The 16509-nt window shown below is 32.0% G+C and overlaps 1 protein-coding gene across 2 annotated transcripts in view; it reads left to right on the top strand.

Moving 5' to 3' along the window:
• LOC128179413 (probable E3 ubiquitin-protein ligase HECTD2) overlaps nucleotides 1–16509 on the top strand; it is a 34127-nt gene that overhangs the window by 9894 nt on the left and 7724 nt on the right. The window contains exons 4-9 of one of the 2 annotated variants that reach the window (XM_052846821.1): nucleotides 6390–6479; nucleotides 6604–6665; nucleotides 7355–7378; nucleotides 12361–12406; nucleotides 14181–14290; nucleotides 14829–14977. In XM_052846821.1, the coding sequence (XP_052702781.1) occupies nucleotides 6390–6479; nucleotides 6604–6665; nucleotides 7355–7378; nucleotides 12361–12406; nucleotides 14181–14290; nucleotides 14829–14977 (481 nt within the window). The remainder of the gene's footprint in view (nucleotides 1–6389; nucleotides 6480–6603; nucleotides 6666–7354; nucleotides 7379–12360; nucleotides 12407–14180; nucleotides 14291–14828; nucleotides 14978–16509) is intronic. The other variant, XM_052846823.1, reaches the window with a different exon arrangement.

Below are 16509 nucleotides of genomic sequence, written 5' to 3'. Positions count from 1 at the left end.
TTATGAGATGTTAATTTCGGTTGGGGCATGAACAAATCTATCATAAAGCCCTTCGGGCATAATACCCAAAGAATGATTCCTTATTCCTTATGAAGTTATATATTTGTGTAGCATTGCTTTAATAATAGCCATTATATAAACTCTTTGTCAGGGAACAGCTATATTAACATATTATTTAGCGACTTCAGGGACTAAAAATATAGTGCCGGAAAGTGGTTTTTTTTTATTAACAAATAGATATGATTTCACAATTATTTTTCATAAGTACATGATTGTCAAATTGGTTGTGTAAGTAAAAAAACATTTCATTTCATCTTAAATGATAACTATATATTCATAACGTGTGATGACTTTTATATTTATGCTCATGCGCCATGAAAAGGCTTAATAAGTGTACTGGTAAGTCTAAAGGAAATCTCCAATGCAAAGATAAGGGGAAATCTACAATGTCGATTGAATGTAAATATATAATAACTTAGCTCCCTGTTGGAGCCTTCTTAGGTATATGGCAAAATCATTGTATTGACTTTAAAAATAGCAATAATATATCATATCCAATTAGGAACTAAGAATAACAGGAAAGAGTTGTTAGCACGCAGCCTCAAATGAGTAATAATACTGTGACATGGACTGGCTGTGATAAACACAGAAAGTCTAAATCAATTGTTATTGTTTGTGTTCCACCAAAATAATATCCTCTAGACCTCTACCACCTGAACTGATTGGATCTTTAATCAATCAACCAAAATAATCGCTATATTGTATGTGTTCCTTCTTTAAAAATGATTGATACAATCATGTGTTCTTTCTGTGAGAAATCAATGAGCACATAAGTGAACAGCTCATTACAAAATGGTGTACCTTCTACCTGTCTGTAATCACTGTGATTAAAATTCTGTTGAGAGAGAGAGAGAGGTTTAATGCTGACAGACAGACTGACAGAAGGGGCATGCTAGCTAGGTATATAGAAACAGATATTTAGAGTAAACTGATATAAGATATCACAAAGTGTATTTTTATAAATATTATATATTCCATGTTGAAAAGTAATTTTCTTATTTAAAGACAGATCAGCTAATTTAGCATATTATATTCAGTATCCACATCCATCGTGTGCCTGAGAGGCTGTTACAATATCATGCACCTCTGTGTCAGTTGTTCAGTGTAACATTCCAATAAACTCACAAACTTAATTATGGGATTGATCCTAGAAGAATGACCCAATAACACCTGAAGGAGAATCAAGTGCATGTAAATAGTGGAATTGATTATAAGCCACATAAAATGAGTAGTAGATTCTTCTTTAATAAAGTATAGATTTCTAAACATGTTTCGTACATAAAGGTCCATTTCAGCACTGGTTGACATGATTGACTCAATTACTTTGTAATTATCTTCTTTGGAGGAAAAAATTTTAAATTTATATGAAGTTACATATTTTTTTTATCCTATTAAGAGCCCTTGGGGCATTTAGAGATTTGATAATAGAAATTGCAAGGGTAATTGACATTTACTAGGTCTCTTTGTTATAACTTTTTTTTTTGCATTAACAAAAGATGTTAATATTAAAACACATTCATCTGATAAATACTTTTATATTTTAACAAGTTTAAAGATAGTCATTCATCAGTTCACCAATTTCTGGTAGCAATAATTAGGATTTACAGGTAACTGATCTGTGTATACTTATATATACTGTAGAAGCACATATTTTTGTTGGGTTAAAATTTTGTTGTTTTTAAATTGAATAATTTCGTTGGCATTTAATTTTGTCATATCATAATTCCTTTTTTGTATCAACTCTGTAACTATTGATACTTGGGTTAAAATTTCATCATGGATTTAATTTTGTTGATATAAACTGCCAATGAAAATAACAAAATTAAATCCTAAACGAATATTTCTGCTTCTACAGTATATGACTTTTCAGTCGTTTCATAAGTCTGTCAGTCCTGGTTTTTTTGTCATGAGTAACTCCTCTCTAGCTCAGCTCAATGGTATTTCAAGAAAGCTCATAGTTAATGGTTGGTCATAATTTTAGGTGTGCATAAATACTAATAATAATAATAGTTTATTTCCAATTTTGGGCCCAGAGGGCATACAAGATTACAGATCTTAGAAAGAAATGCCTAAAAGAAAGATTCTACATACACATACATGAACTTGTAACAGCCGGGCAAGTGTACATCAGTATGTCGATCAAAGCATATTAACAATGTGCATATAATATGTAGTCATAAAAGTAGTTTACACAAATATAAAGATAGTATCATGATTTGTATAAGTATTTCAACGGTTATTTAGATCACAAAGTATTCTGTCTTTTTTGGAAAGCATTGATCAGAAAGGACTAAGTGCGGTTTTATGCAATTTTTGCCCCCCAAAATCAAAGTTTTAGAAAGAGCTTTAAAATAAGGTGAAAGATAGTTAAAATCATATTGGAAATAAAGGTGTAAAAGGTTTTCACCACAGTGACGTCATAATGTAGAAATGACGTCATGAATATTGCATTATTTTGAAAAATTGATGTTTTGTAGCAAAATATGGGTGTTTTCCGATGGTTTTTCGACTGGGAAACATCGAGCGCAGGCTTGCTCAAGTACCATATTTAAGTATAATGGGTATAACTATCTGAAGAAAAACATATGTTAAAATCGCACTTGAGCAGACCTGCGCTCTATACTTCCGAATGCAAAATATAGAGCAAAAATGAGAATATTTTCATTTGTTTGCAAATTTGCGGGAATTGGGCCATTTAGGTGACGTCATAGATACACAGCGAAAGAGCAATGATGACTAAAATCATTATTATAGTTATAGGCATCCTCTATACAATAATTTGTGAAGATTTTATTTTTATACGATACTATTTAAAAATTGGTTAAAATCGGGGGCAGATATTTGACCATACCGCACATAGTCCTTTGCTTGACTTTGTAAGTATTGTTTTGTCTTCATTGAACATTAACCAGATAAATTTGTCTTTTTTTGTTAAAAGTATAAAGTTTTTGTTGAGTATTGAGACATAATGGAAAAATGAATTTCTTTCTTCTTTATATAAAGGACATTCAGTAAGAAAGTGACATTCATCTTCTGCACAATTTTGGTTGCATAATAAACATGTCCTTTTGTTTCTTTCTAAAGGAATTCTTTTACCAGTATTATTTTTTTGCAATTCATATCTACTTCTTTCAACTCGTAAGTCATGTGCACTCATTCTGAATCTACAAAGTGTTTTTCTGATTTTATGAGATTGGATAAACATATGATTCCATTGTAAAATTTTCTTTATACAAAAAATAAGTATCAAGTTTTCTAAAGTTTAAGCCATCTTCACGTTTTAATGTCCAGTAATTTAACTCTTTACCCCTTAATGCCACCTTTTGACGCAAAGTGTTTTCTATAATTTTTCTTAACTTGTTGTTTAAAACATGTGGTTTTGTACTTTTTACATATAGAGAGTGATTAAATGTTAATTTTCTTACTAAAATAGACTACACTTTTGTACCAAGAGTTAACATTGGATAGACTAAGATTTATAGTTTCTTTATATGCATTGTGAAGCAGGGAAAATTCTTCACATAATTCTAATCTATGCCAGTATAATAAGATGCTTTGAATCAATGAAAAATACAGAGGATATCATCCCAATTCAGAGATAATTGCAATATTTGTGCTTTTTTACCCAGCTCCTAAGAGATATTTACAAAATTTGATATTAAGTTTTCCATTTCCCAAGATTTAAAGGTATCATATAAATGTTTGTCTTTTTCTTGTATGTGTGATGTAAGGGTTCACCAAATTTCACAACCATATAATGCAATAGGTTTTATCATATGATCAAAGATATGTAGAAATGTCTTGATAGGGGGCTGGGTAGAGTTTAGGTCTTTAAATAGTTTGAAAGAGGCCTTGAGATCTTTATTATATAGATCAGATTTTGCTTCTTTTAAATGAGCCACAGGAGGACGTGATTATACCTAAATATTTATATTTGTTAACACGTACATTCTAAGTGTGAATCTTCTCATTAATAAGGTGACCACTTTTGTTGAAAATGACAACTTTAGTCTTGCTTGTATTAATTTCTAAGCACCAGTCTTTGCAGTATTTATCAAGTATATCTAGTTTGTTTTGCAATCCTTTTGGTCATCTGATAATAATACTAGGTCATCAGCATATAGCAGTGAATTAATGTTCTTTCCAGATAGGTTGACAGATCTTATACTTTCTTCATCAAGCAATTTTGAGAAATCATTTGAAAATATCTTAAAAATGTTTGGGCTTATGACATCTCCCTGTCGAACTCTAATTTCTGGTCTATATGGGGGAGTTAATTTGTTACCTACTTTTTCATAATTATTGCTTTGTCTGTACATATTACACAATATATTTAGGAAAGGACCATTCATATTTAACTGTAAAAGTTTAAGTTTAATGCCTTCATGTATAACTGTGTCAAAGGCTTTACAAAAATCTACAAAACATGCATATAGTTTCTTATTACTGGTATTAATATATTTATCAACTAAGCATTTTATTACAAATAAGTGGTCTGATGTTCAGGATTTCTTTGAAAAGCCTATTTGAGTTTCATGTATTATTTTGTTATCTATTAAGTATGTATGAAGTCTTTGATTTAAAATGATATTAAAAAGTTTTCCTATGCTATTGTTTATAGTTATTCCTCTATAGTTTTTTGGTAACTTAGGATTATCTGATTTGAAGATGGGTGTAGTATAACCCTCTAGCCATTTCTCTGGATAAATTCCTGATGTTAATACAATATTAAACAGTTTGAGAGTACAGGGATTAACAAAAATTTGAGATGCTTTTATCATTTCATTTGAGATATTATCTAGGCCAGGGCTTTTGCCAGATTTCAAAGAAGTAATGGCTTTTTGGATTTCAAGAGCTGTTATCCTAAAATCTAATTTGTTAAAAGAATTTACAGTTTTACTATTTAATAACTCATTGATTTGTGTTTCAATCGTAGTGATTATTACTACATTGTACACGTATATAAGAAATTCTAATTTCGATTTTTCAAGGAATTATTTCCTTTATGATTGACTGAGAACTTTAGCCACCAGTGACATAATATAAACTACATTGTACTTCTAAATTATTCAGCCCAACTTCTCTGAAAATTGTACTTACAATAGAATTTAATTTCTATGTACATGCACTTCAGCCTTAAAAAACATGTCTGCTGTTTGAATAATCTGAAACAGTACTGTATTTGATTACTGTTTTATTTGACTCGATCTCTTCATTAGTTTGACTACCTGGTACATATTTATACATTTATAATGGAACCCCATTGTTTTGACTCAGACTTCCTTGATAAAATGAAACTTGTTATTTTTGCTCCATTAGGGAAAAGCCAATTGATTTCCAATGCAGAATTAAAGAACATAAACAATAGATTGTGCCTATGGTTTGAATAAAGCCTTTGATGATTATCCCAACACTGATACCAAAGTATTTTGCCTCTAGAGAAAATATATATATTTGATAATAGTTTGGTGGATGGCTTTAAAATATCAATCCTCTGCTTTAGACGTTCCATTCTCTTTTTGGGGCTGTCTAAAAAACAACTGCATAATGTAGAATTGATCTGTAATCTATAAATCAACATTTCAGTGGCCCATTTTCTTTATGTTTCTGTCGCTTGTTTCCTGTTATACAATGTAAATATGTATATTGATTGCCGATTGTTTTGTAGGTTTTCAGGTAAAAAGGTTCATTAGATTACAGATAACCAGAGACTCTATATACCAACTTAATTTTGGTAATCTAAACTGCATGTCATATGAATGCATTGTGTAATTATTCTATAATAGATTATAGCAATCATAGCTAAGTAAGATAATAAAATTCAAAGAGATCAATATGAACACAGTTCTATGAAGGTCTACTGAATTAGCTTGTCATAGATATTGATGATGGATGCGCAGTCTTTTTTTAAATATAGATTCTCAAAATATTTCATTTCATTATTTATTAGGACAGAAAATACTTTTTTTTTTTTTAAAGATAAGATAGTTGTATAGATCAATTCATCAAAAGCATAGATCATCATTGGACTAAATGCTCTATGCAATGCTGTGAAGAATATATAATGAGAGAGAGAGAGAGAGAGAGAGAGAGAGAGAGAGAGAGAGGAAGAGAGAGAGAGAGGATGAGAGAGAGAGAGAGAGAGAGAGAGGAGAGAGAGGAGGAGAGAGGAGGAGAGAGAGAGAGAGAGAGAGAGAGAGAGAGAGAGAAGAGAGAGAGAGAGAGAGAAAGAGAGACTCAGAGAGAGAGAGAAAGAGAGACTCCAGAGAGAGAGAGAGAGAGAGAGAGAGAGAGAGAATTTCAATGATAATGTGAGTTTTATTTAACAGAGAGACCCTTGCAAAGAATACAAGACTGTAGAAGAACCTGGCCTGAAGTTTGAGCTAGTTCACATGGTCTATGAAATCCTTCTGAAACTGGTAAATTTACCTTTATAGCATGTAGTATTTACATGTGTATCCATATACTCTGCTTTCTCACAAGATAAATTCTTTTTTTAAGTTAATAATATATGATGACTTATTTTCCTTATTTCCATGGTAGCCACAAGAAATACAGAAGGTAGTTTTGAAGTCGGTCATCAACAGCTTGCTGAAGGACAAAAGGTAGGATTATATTGTACCTTGAACTTGACCTGCAGACCCTAAAAATGCATGTTTATAATTTATTTTTACAATATTCAACAAATAACAATGTCACATTTGACAATAAAAACATTATTAAAATTGCAACTTTTCAAAGTCAAATGAAATGTTTTTATATGTACAGTTGTACCTGTCAATGTTTTTTTTTTTTAAACCTATGGAAAGAAACGGGAATTAGATTGTAGGATTTGATTAAATGATAAGTTTACTGTAATTGACCTAAACAAAAATAACTCTAATTCCCAGTGTCTTATATGGTAGTTCAATAATTAACTCAATTACACATGTTCGTTTTAGTCATGTACATCACGAGTGTGATGTATGTGTAAAATGACGTCTAATTTATTGGATTTGATCCTGCCCCAAATGTAATTATTACCTCATAATATTTAAAGAATGATTTCTTATCCTTAAATATGTTCATTGCGTAACTTACAAAGTAGGTTATATCATTATACCATATTCTTGGCTTGGTGGTCAAAGAAAAAATTGAAATTGAATTAAAAATTGAATTGAATGGTCAAAGGAAACTGGTGTTCAAAAATGTCCCAAAATATGCAGGAAAAATCATGAATAGAATCATTATTCTTTTATCACTCAACAGGTGCGCATTTGTTTATTGTTTTCTTATTTAATTTATGCTTTCCAAGGGATCATGACAGCAGAATTCACTGGTAAGAATGGGTCATGGAAATCAAAGTCTTGGAAGTACTGAAAGTTTATAGGCACAACTCTTTATTGGAGTCTGTATCACAAACAATATCATAATTTTTCAAGTAAGGCGAACATTTTTTTTTTAATTGGATTACGGATTTTTTATTTAAAAAATTGGGTCGGTAGGTCGAAAAAAAAGAAGAAAAAAAAACCTGGCAAACTTCAAAGAAATAAAATAAGTCTTATGTTTTGTTTGATTTTTTATTTACTATTCCATGTACACATGCTTAAGTGTGTCTTTGGGCCACTTTCAGGGCATTCCGAACCGCAGGTCTCACACCTCTATTGACACACGATTTACAAATTCAGGCCTCTCACACCTATTTTTGGTACTGGGGCCGGGGCCAATGGATTGGGAAAAATGCAACGTTTTGATAGAAATTGGGAATTTTTTTCCTTGCTTAATGTACAGTCCTCTGAACAAAAACCAGGGTATATTGATAGGATTTTTTAAAAGTTATTTTTTTTTTAAATTATTTTTAAAACTGGGAACATGTGTGTATAATAAGGAGAAGGAAAAAAAGTGTATTTACAGTGTGTGATACAAGTTTGTTACTGACTGAAGATGTAAAATTTCCCAAAAGGTTTTTTGTGTTTATTAGCTTGCTATATGTCAAATGGCATAGAAAATAATAAAAGTTTTTTTTTTTAGAATTTAAAAAAAAAGTTATCTTATTTTTATTAATGTAAAATTTAATCTATATTTGTATTTATACCTTTTACAGATAAATGTTTCCTGATTGTGTTAGCCTATTGACAATATTTATTAAATCAGTCTCTGTACTTCTGTGTATTTGGGGTATTAGTCCAACCCATTGACCCACTTACTACCGTTTTGTAGAGGATCTAGATCTGTTTAGACAAAAAAAATTATGATAATTTTAACATTTATTGCAGAATTATAAACTACTAACAGCTTATCAACTAACTGTAATATCAGAAATAAAAGTAAATTAATGAACATCGTTTTTAAAATTACACCTTCTCTGTCTGAGAAAATTCTGGCTAAGTTACCGATCACAAGAAACAGTTTACAACGCGGTAGTGTTGCACATATTCACAGTGCCTTCATGACTGCTGAATATACAATATATATTTAGAATAAGTATAGTTTTCTTTTAAGTTACTTTATTAATTTTAGGCGATCTCAAATTGGGGAAAACACTCAAAATTGGGGGGAAATATGCCTTTTCACGTTGGGAATGAGGCCGAATATCGCCCCCTGTTAAAGAGAATCGAGAGGCCTGAAATTGGTCTTACAATGAAATATTGTTGCTTTAACTGATGCAAAATGTCTCCATCATATATCGTACTTCTGTCTGACGACTTTATTTCCAAAACTTTGAAACATAATATACGTAGGTTCTTACACTTTCAAGAACTTCTGACACTGCTTGCCCCCAGTATGTGTGGGAAAACACTGTTTCAAGGTCTTAAACGATTTTGCAAATGACAGATATGTGAAATTATGCCATTTAAATGATAAAACACAAACCACCGTTAGACAACATGGCACACGTGTGATAGAGAAGTCCGTATTCCAAACCCGATCAATTTTAAAACTGAAAGTGTAAAAGTTAAGGTTTTTTTTTTCGTGAATGAAACCAATTTATGTGGTTTTTATTAGGTCACCTGAGTCACTCAGGTGACCTATTGCAATTGGTCTTCGTCCGTCGTCGTGCGTTGTGCGTCGTGCGCCGTGCGTCGTGCGTTAACAATTTTACATTTTTAACTTCTTCTTGGAAACTACCAGGCCAATCGTTACCATTTTTGGTGTGAAGCATCTCTATGGTAAGAAGAATCTAAATTGTGAAATTTATGGCTCTACCACCCCTGGGGTGCCACGGGCGGGGCCAAATATGCAAAAAAAGCCAAATTTTCAAAAATCTTCTTCTCTACTTCCACACATGTGAGGAAAAAACTGAATGCATGGTTATGATGTCCATGAGGCCCTCTACCAAAATTGTGAAATGTAGGGGTTCTGGCTCTAGGGTAGGGCCAATATGGCCATATAGTAAAAATGTATTAAAATCTTAGAAAATCTTCTTCTCTACTCCCATATATATTTGTTAAAAACCAAATGCATGGTTATGATGTCCATGAAGCCCTCTACCTTAATTGTGAAATTCATGACCCCTGGGTCAGGGGTTCAGGCTCTAGGGTGGGGCCAATATGGCCAAATAGTAAAAATGTATTAAATCTTAGAAACTCTTCTTCTTTACTATCATATATATTTGTTAAAAACTAAATGCATGATAATGATGTCCATGAAGCCCTCAACCTAAATTGTGAAATTCATGACCCCTTTGTTAGGTGTTCATGCTCTAGGGTGGGGCCAATATGGCCATATAGTAAAAATGTATTAAATCTTAGAAAATCTTCTTCTCTACTCTCATATATATTTGTTAAATACTAAATGCATGATTATGATGTCCATGAAGCCCTCTACCTAAATTGTGAAATTCATGACCCCTGGGTCAGGGGTTCAGGCTCTAGGGTGGGGCCAATATGGCCAAATAGTAAAAATATATTAAATCTTAGAAAATCTTCATTACTCCCATATATATTTGTTAAAAACTAAATGCATGTTTATGATGTCCATGAAGCCCTCTACCTTAATTGTGAAATTCACGACCCCTCGGTCAGGGGTTCAGGCTCTAGGGTGGTGCCGATATGGCCAAATAGTAAAAATGTATTAAATCTTAGAAAATCTTCTTCTCTACTCCTATATATATTTGTTAAAAACTAAATGCATGATTATGATGTCCATGAGGCTCTCTACTAAAATTGTGAAATTCATGACCCCTTTGTTAGGTGTTCATGCTCTAGGGTGGGGCCAATATGGCCAAATAGTAAAAATGTATTAAATCTAAGAAAATCTTCTTCTCTACTCTCATATATATTTGTTAAATACTAAATGCATGATTATGATGTCCATGAAGCCCTCTACCTAAATTGTGAAATTCATGACCCCTGGGTCAGGGGTTCAGGCTCTAGGGTGGGGCCAATATGGCCAAATAGTAAAAATATATTAAATCTTAGAAAATCTTCATTACTCCCATATATATTTGTTAAAAACTAAATGCATGTTTATGATGTCCATGAAGCCCTCTACCTTAATTGTGAAATTCACGACCCCTCGGTCAGGGGTTCAGGCTCTAGGGTGGGGCCGATATGGCCAAATAGTAAAAATGTATTAAATCTTAGAAAATCTTCTTCTCTACTTCTATATATATTTGTTAAAAACTAAATGCATGATTATGATGTCCATGAGGCTCTCTACTAAAATTGTGAAATTCATGACCCCTTTGTTAGGTGTTCATGCTCTAGGGTGGGGCCAATATGGCCAAATAGTAAAAATGTATTAAATCTAAGAAAATCTTCTTCTCTACTCCCACACATGTGGGCAAAAAACTGAATACATGGTTATGATATCCACAATCTCCTTTACCTAAATTGTGAAATTCATGGCCCCTGGGTCAGGGGTTCAGGACATGGGGGGGGGGGGGGCAATATGGCAATAAAGTGTAAATGCATATAATGTTTAAAAATCTTCTTCTCTATTCTCACACATCTATATAAAAAAAACGACTAATAATTATGTTTACCAGGAAGTCCTCTACTGAAATTTTAATTTTCATGTCCCCTGGGGTATGGGTTTTGACTCTAGGGCAGGGCCAAAATGGATGTATAGATGTTAATGCATATAACGTTAAAAAATTATCTTCTTTACTCCCACACACCTGAGAGGAAAACTAAATTCATTATTTTGTAGACCAGATCTTTTAGTTTTTCACCAAAATTATAGGTTTCACAGTTCTTTTTGAATTAAATGTGGTTGTCATTACAAATTTATAATTTTTCTACTCCAGTATGAAACCTAATTAATTAGATGCATATATGAGACTCCATGACAAGTTTGTGTATTGGATATATGCTACTCAGGTGACCGTTAAGGCCAATTGGCCTCTTGTTGATATTTTTCACCAGCCATTTTATTTTATTTTTTGTATTTCTTTTAATTTATGTCGGTCAGTAAAAAAAAATTTGGAAAAGTGCATTTTATTTTTTTTCTAAAAGTCAAAAAAATTCGGTCGGCGGATCCGTAATCCAACTAATAAAAAAACGTTCGCCTAATAAATCATTAATTTTTCAATACATGTATCTGTGAATAATACATTGGCATGCTTCTACTTCCTATAAAGATAATTTTTTCAGAGTATTAAGTTCATTTCTCTGTAATACAAATGTAATTTGCATTAACAAATAAAAAGATGATGTTAAAAAAAATGGTACAAGTGTTTTTATATTTCATTTTAAAATATTAAAGAATATAGATAAACAATCTTATTTAGTTTTGACAATATTTGAAACATTTCTGAAATTTTTAAACACACAGCAATATACTTATTCATGTTTGAATTATAATACGGGTTTAATGCAAATGGAATATAGTTGATCATACGCCAATCATCGTTTTGATGTTGTTCCTGCATGATATTTCTTGGTATGGTAATACTGTATACAGTGTTATTTTCGCCTCGTGTAATTTCCTTCTACACTTGCAAACAATTTCGCCCCATCTTTAATTCGCCCAGACACAGTTGTGTGGAAAGAGATAAATTGAGACATTGGAACTAACTTAGTCTTAGATTCGCCCTCTGACAACAAGGGTGAAAGGGGCGAAGATAAAACTGGGACAAACATTTTTTTGTATACAGTAGCTAGACAAGTTTACCTGAAAAATAGTGAGATAATTTTTTAATTTTTTATAAGAGTTATGCCTGAAATTGCTTTAATTTTTAGTTAAGTACTAAAAAAAAAGTTTATAAAATTAAACCTCTATATTACATGGTTCCTTCCATTATTTTTCTACCAGTAGAATTTATCAAAGATTTAAAGATGAACAAAGGTCTTATAATATGAGTCAATTTTCTTTTAGGCCTCACACTAAAGATGACCTGCGAGCATATTTGGTTCTTCTACAGGTATTTATAGTTTTGAAAAGCCTTGATTGTTAGCTTCATGTACATTTAGAGTATAATCTAAACATACATATTGGATATTCCTACATTTTTTTCTCATTTATGAATTGTAAAGAATTGGATGTATGGGTTAGATGCATCTTCATTTTATGCACGGCATTCTTAAGGTGGCTCTCTACACCTTGAAATATTTTCTCAAATCAGCAGAAAATTATTTGATTGTGATAGATATCATAATGGATAAGAAGTATTTAAGTCTAACAGGCAAAATTTTGGATGAAAAATTGCATTTTCGAAAATTTAATTCAGTTAACATGAACAAAAGCTACAGGCGGATTCAAACTCATGATCTGCTGTTCAGAAGCCCAATACTTTAACCACTGAGCTACGACGATATACAACCCAATCGAACGATATAAACAGTTTAACAAAACACTTAAATCGCCATCTTGTGACCTAGTGTCTTAAAAAGTATAAGTCTAGGTGTAGTGAGGTACCTTAAATCCTTGTTTTCTTCTAATATCACAAATGTTACAAATTAAATGATTTTTTATGTAGGTTAATCATTGTTTATGGTCTTGTTCATCTAAAGATAAGCTGTGTAAAGTTGTCTTTCTCCTTTTGATGCCAAAGTCCTTCTCTTTTTGACACATCACTCAATTCGGCTGTGCTTGTGAACCTCTCAGAAATCAATAGAATTAAGGATCACGTAGAATTGGCAGTTCAATAATTCATCCCTCTGGTGGATGTGTATATATAGACATTGGGGTTAATTGGTACTAGTATCCTATGTAATATCCTACCTTGGCTGGACATTGAACCAGGTGTTTACTATAACTGTTTTGTTTGGTTTTCTCTTCCTTAAAAAAAACATCTGGTGGATTGTTCTGAATCACATTTATTTTGATTACAAATACTAGTACTTGATCAACGCTGTGGCTACAAACTAGTAATTATATGCAACCTGGTGGAATTACATTCGTCATTTATCATAAGATCAATGTATGGACAAATTGCGTAATCAATAAAATATCAATATATAAACAGGTGTATTATGCAGTGTTCTCTACATTGTTGTAAAAAAGAATATCAAATGAATTATTAATCATAAAATGAATTTTGCATAGCCCTTGGGTGGAAAGCATATCAATTACCAGAAAATAGTATTCCAGACAATTAGTTAAAAAAATTTCTTCTTGTCTGTGGACAACTGTATATTGATCTGTTTACCATATCACTATATATTCATTCTACCATTTCAAGCTATCAGAGAAGTTAAATTTTTTATTATACCCCCGCTCCGAAGGAGAGGGGGTATACTGTTTTACTTTTGTGTGTCTGTCTGTCCGTCTGTCCGTCCGTCCGTTACAAAAATTTCTGTCGCATTTATCTCAGTAACTATTTATCGCAGATGCTTGAAATTTTTACACAGTGTTTGCTAAGGCATGCCATATCGTGGGATATATTTTTGTACCAATCAGACGTCAACTTCCTGTTAAATGATGACTTTGCTTATTTTTTTACCAAAATTTTCAAACAAATTTTCGTCAAAGATTTCTCAGCAACTATTAATTGCAGATGCTTGAAATTTTAACACACTATTTGTTTAGGCATGCCATATTGTGGGATATATTTCTGTACCAATCGGATGCCAGCTTTTTGTTAAATGTCGACTTTGCTTATTTTGCATATTCACATCAGAGCGGGGGTATCACTAGTGAGCATTGGCTCATAGATATCTTGTTTTACAAGCCTAGGGTAATTTTTTTCTTTGCAGAATCCACAATTTGAAAATTTTACAACCTATGTTATTTTTGCCCACCTGCTGAGACAGATTGCTGCCTTAACTGATCAAGACCACCATTTCCTTGTTCATTGGATGAAAGGGTATGCCATAATAGTGTATAATTATAAAAGTTTTGTATGCACACATCTATTTCATGCATTTGGATTTAATCAAACCAGTTAGTGGTTATCTGCACTTCATGCATGTATATGCTTATTTTAAAGAATTGTTAAATACATGTGTCATGAAAAAATATGAGTAATACACGTAAAGTCATTTACCTGCAAATCTACATGAATCTATTGTTACTTGTCTATTAAACTATTTTAAACACTTCTTTAAGTAATTCTTAAGTTAAGTGGTTTGTTCTCTCTCTCTCTCTCTCTCTCTCTCTCTCTCTCTCTCTCTCTCTCTCTCTCCAGAGAACCTTGTCATTTCAATGTCATGATTAAGATATTCTGGTACTATCTGCAGTATATTTCTTACACTAAGTAGCATGAACTTAAAACACCATGGCAAGCTTTCATATGGCTATCGCAAATTGTGAATGTATACTGTTTATTAATTCATAGCATAGATTTCTACTGTAATGTCAAAATTTATTCGTTATATTTAAATTTCTCTAAACCATTTTTATAGGTTAAAAAAGCAAGTTTTTCAGCGGATCATAAAGAGGCTCCATAACTTTATCTCTGTGCGCCTGTTCCCCCCGAAGCCTCAGGATCTACCCCCAATGGCCAAGTGTACCTGGTGGATCCCAAGCGCCACCAAGGTCCTTGCTCTTCTCAGTGAGTCAAGCTTGTCAATTCGTTAATTTGTTGAGTGCAGGTTTAAAATAAGCATGATTAAAAAGGGATGGATGGTCATTGCTATTTTTAGACTGTTCATTCTCTCTGAGAAGAAAGGCCTGTATCAAGATATAGAAAGATATTAAAAATTTTCAATTTAAAATGTAAGATGTGGAATTTTTCTTTTTTTAATAATAGTATATTACAGGTTAAGAAAATCTTTTAAATATTTATAGGATGGGTAAATTGTTGATATTCTTAAGCCACATTAATTAAGGAGGATGTTAACTTGATAGGAGTTGATCAAAATACCAGCATATTTCTCAGCTATTCTAACTCGATAAATGCGTCAGTGATTTATATTGGAAACAAGATTTGATTTTTTTTTTGTGCATAGTGATTCCATCCCCTTAAGAAAATTGATTTTTTCTCCTGCATGCTTTAATTCAAAACCACACTGCCAATTTCTTTTGCTGATAATCACCAATAACAAAACCTATTCCTGAAGAGGTGGCTCTTATTCAGAGACAATCAATTAGCATCTTGCCTGTCATTCTGAATGGAGGTGATCAGTATGCTGTTTTTTGTTCTCTCTTGAACATTTAAAAGAAAATGTTCACAAACTGAACATTAAGACTGCTGTAGTAATGATAGTACACAAGTAATCTTTATTTGTTAGACATTATAAAGCCATCTTAACACTAGACCATGCATGGACAATAAATTGGCCAGTTGTGTCCATCTAGTATGGTTTAGGACTTTTTTGTTGTTAGCCATGCATCCATTGGCTCACAGTTCGAAATCAACAGTTGATGCACATATGCCTTTTTATTATTGATGAATTTTTCAGTTGAAGCAAGCATCATTTTAACTTTTTTTAAAATAATTATGTGACATGTACGTGAACAATATCACATAGACCGATGAAATGGTTACGACTGTATGAGTGCTTGTTAGCACCAGCTACTTGGTATTTAAATGGCAAAGATCACCATTGGTGAAATTGGTTTGGTTTCATAAATATGTTTTTTACTAGATTGAGGACTATTGGCGAAAGTTATTTTGTTTTACATGTAGAAATTAGCTGTACAAAAACATGCTATTATCTTATAGTTATATTTTTTGTACCAATACCTGCTCAGATGTTGTACATGTATCTACATATATATATAGATAAAAATAAAGTACTATTACAACAATTGACAGAATTCACAAATTACTTTTAATTCTAAATTAGATAATTTACATGTTACATAGAAAATGGTAGGTGTTATCATCACAAGGACAAAATGTTATGAATTGAAATAAAAAAGTTTGTGACAAATTTATCATGCAATTTACTAAATATAAACTGATTTGCAGCGACATTTTTGCAATTAAGGTTATATTATTAAATTTCAGGGGCAGCTGAGGATTTGTTAAAAGTGGGCTTGCATTTATGAAGTCCAGGCACATTAAATTATAGATGTTTGTTGATAGTATATGTAGTGTTATTGAAAACACACAATAAAACCTGATAGATATACCTCTTT

Source organism: Crassostrea angulata, chromosome 4, assembly GCF_025612915.1.
Source record: "Crassostrea angulata isolate pt1a10 chromosome 4, ASM2561291v2, whole genome shotgun sequence".
Classification (NCBI taxonomy): domain Eukaryota; kingdom Metazoa; phylum Mollusca; class Bivalvia; order Ostreida; family Ostreidae; genus Magallana; species Magallana angulata.
This window is presented reverse-complemented; position numbering and strand designations above follow the sequence as displayed.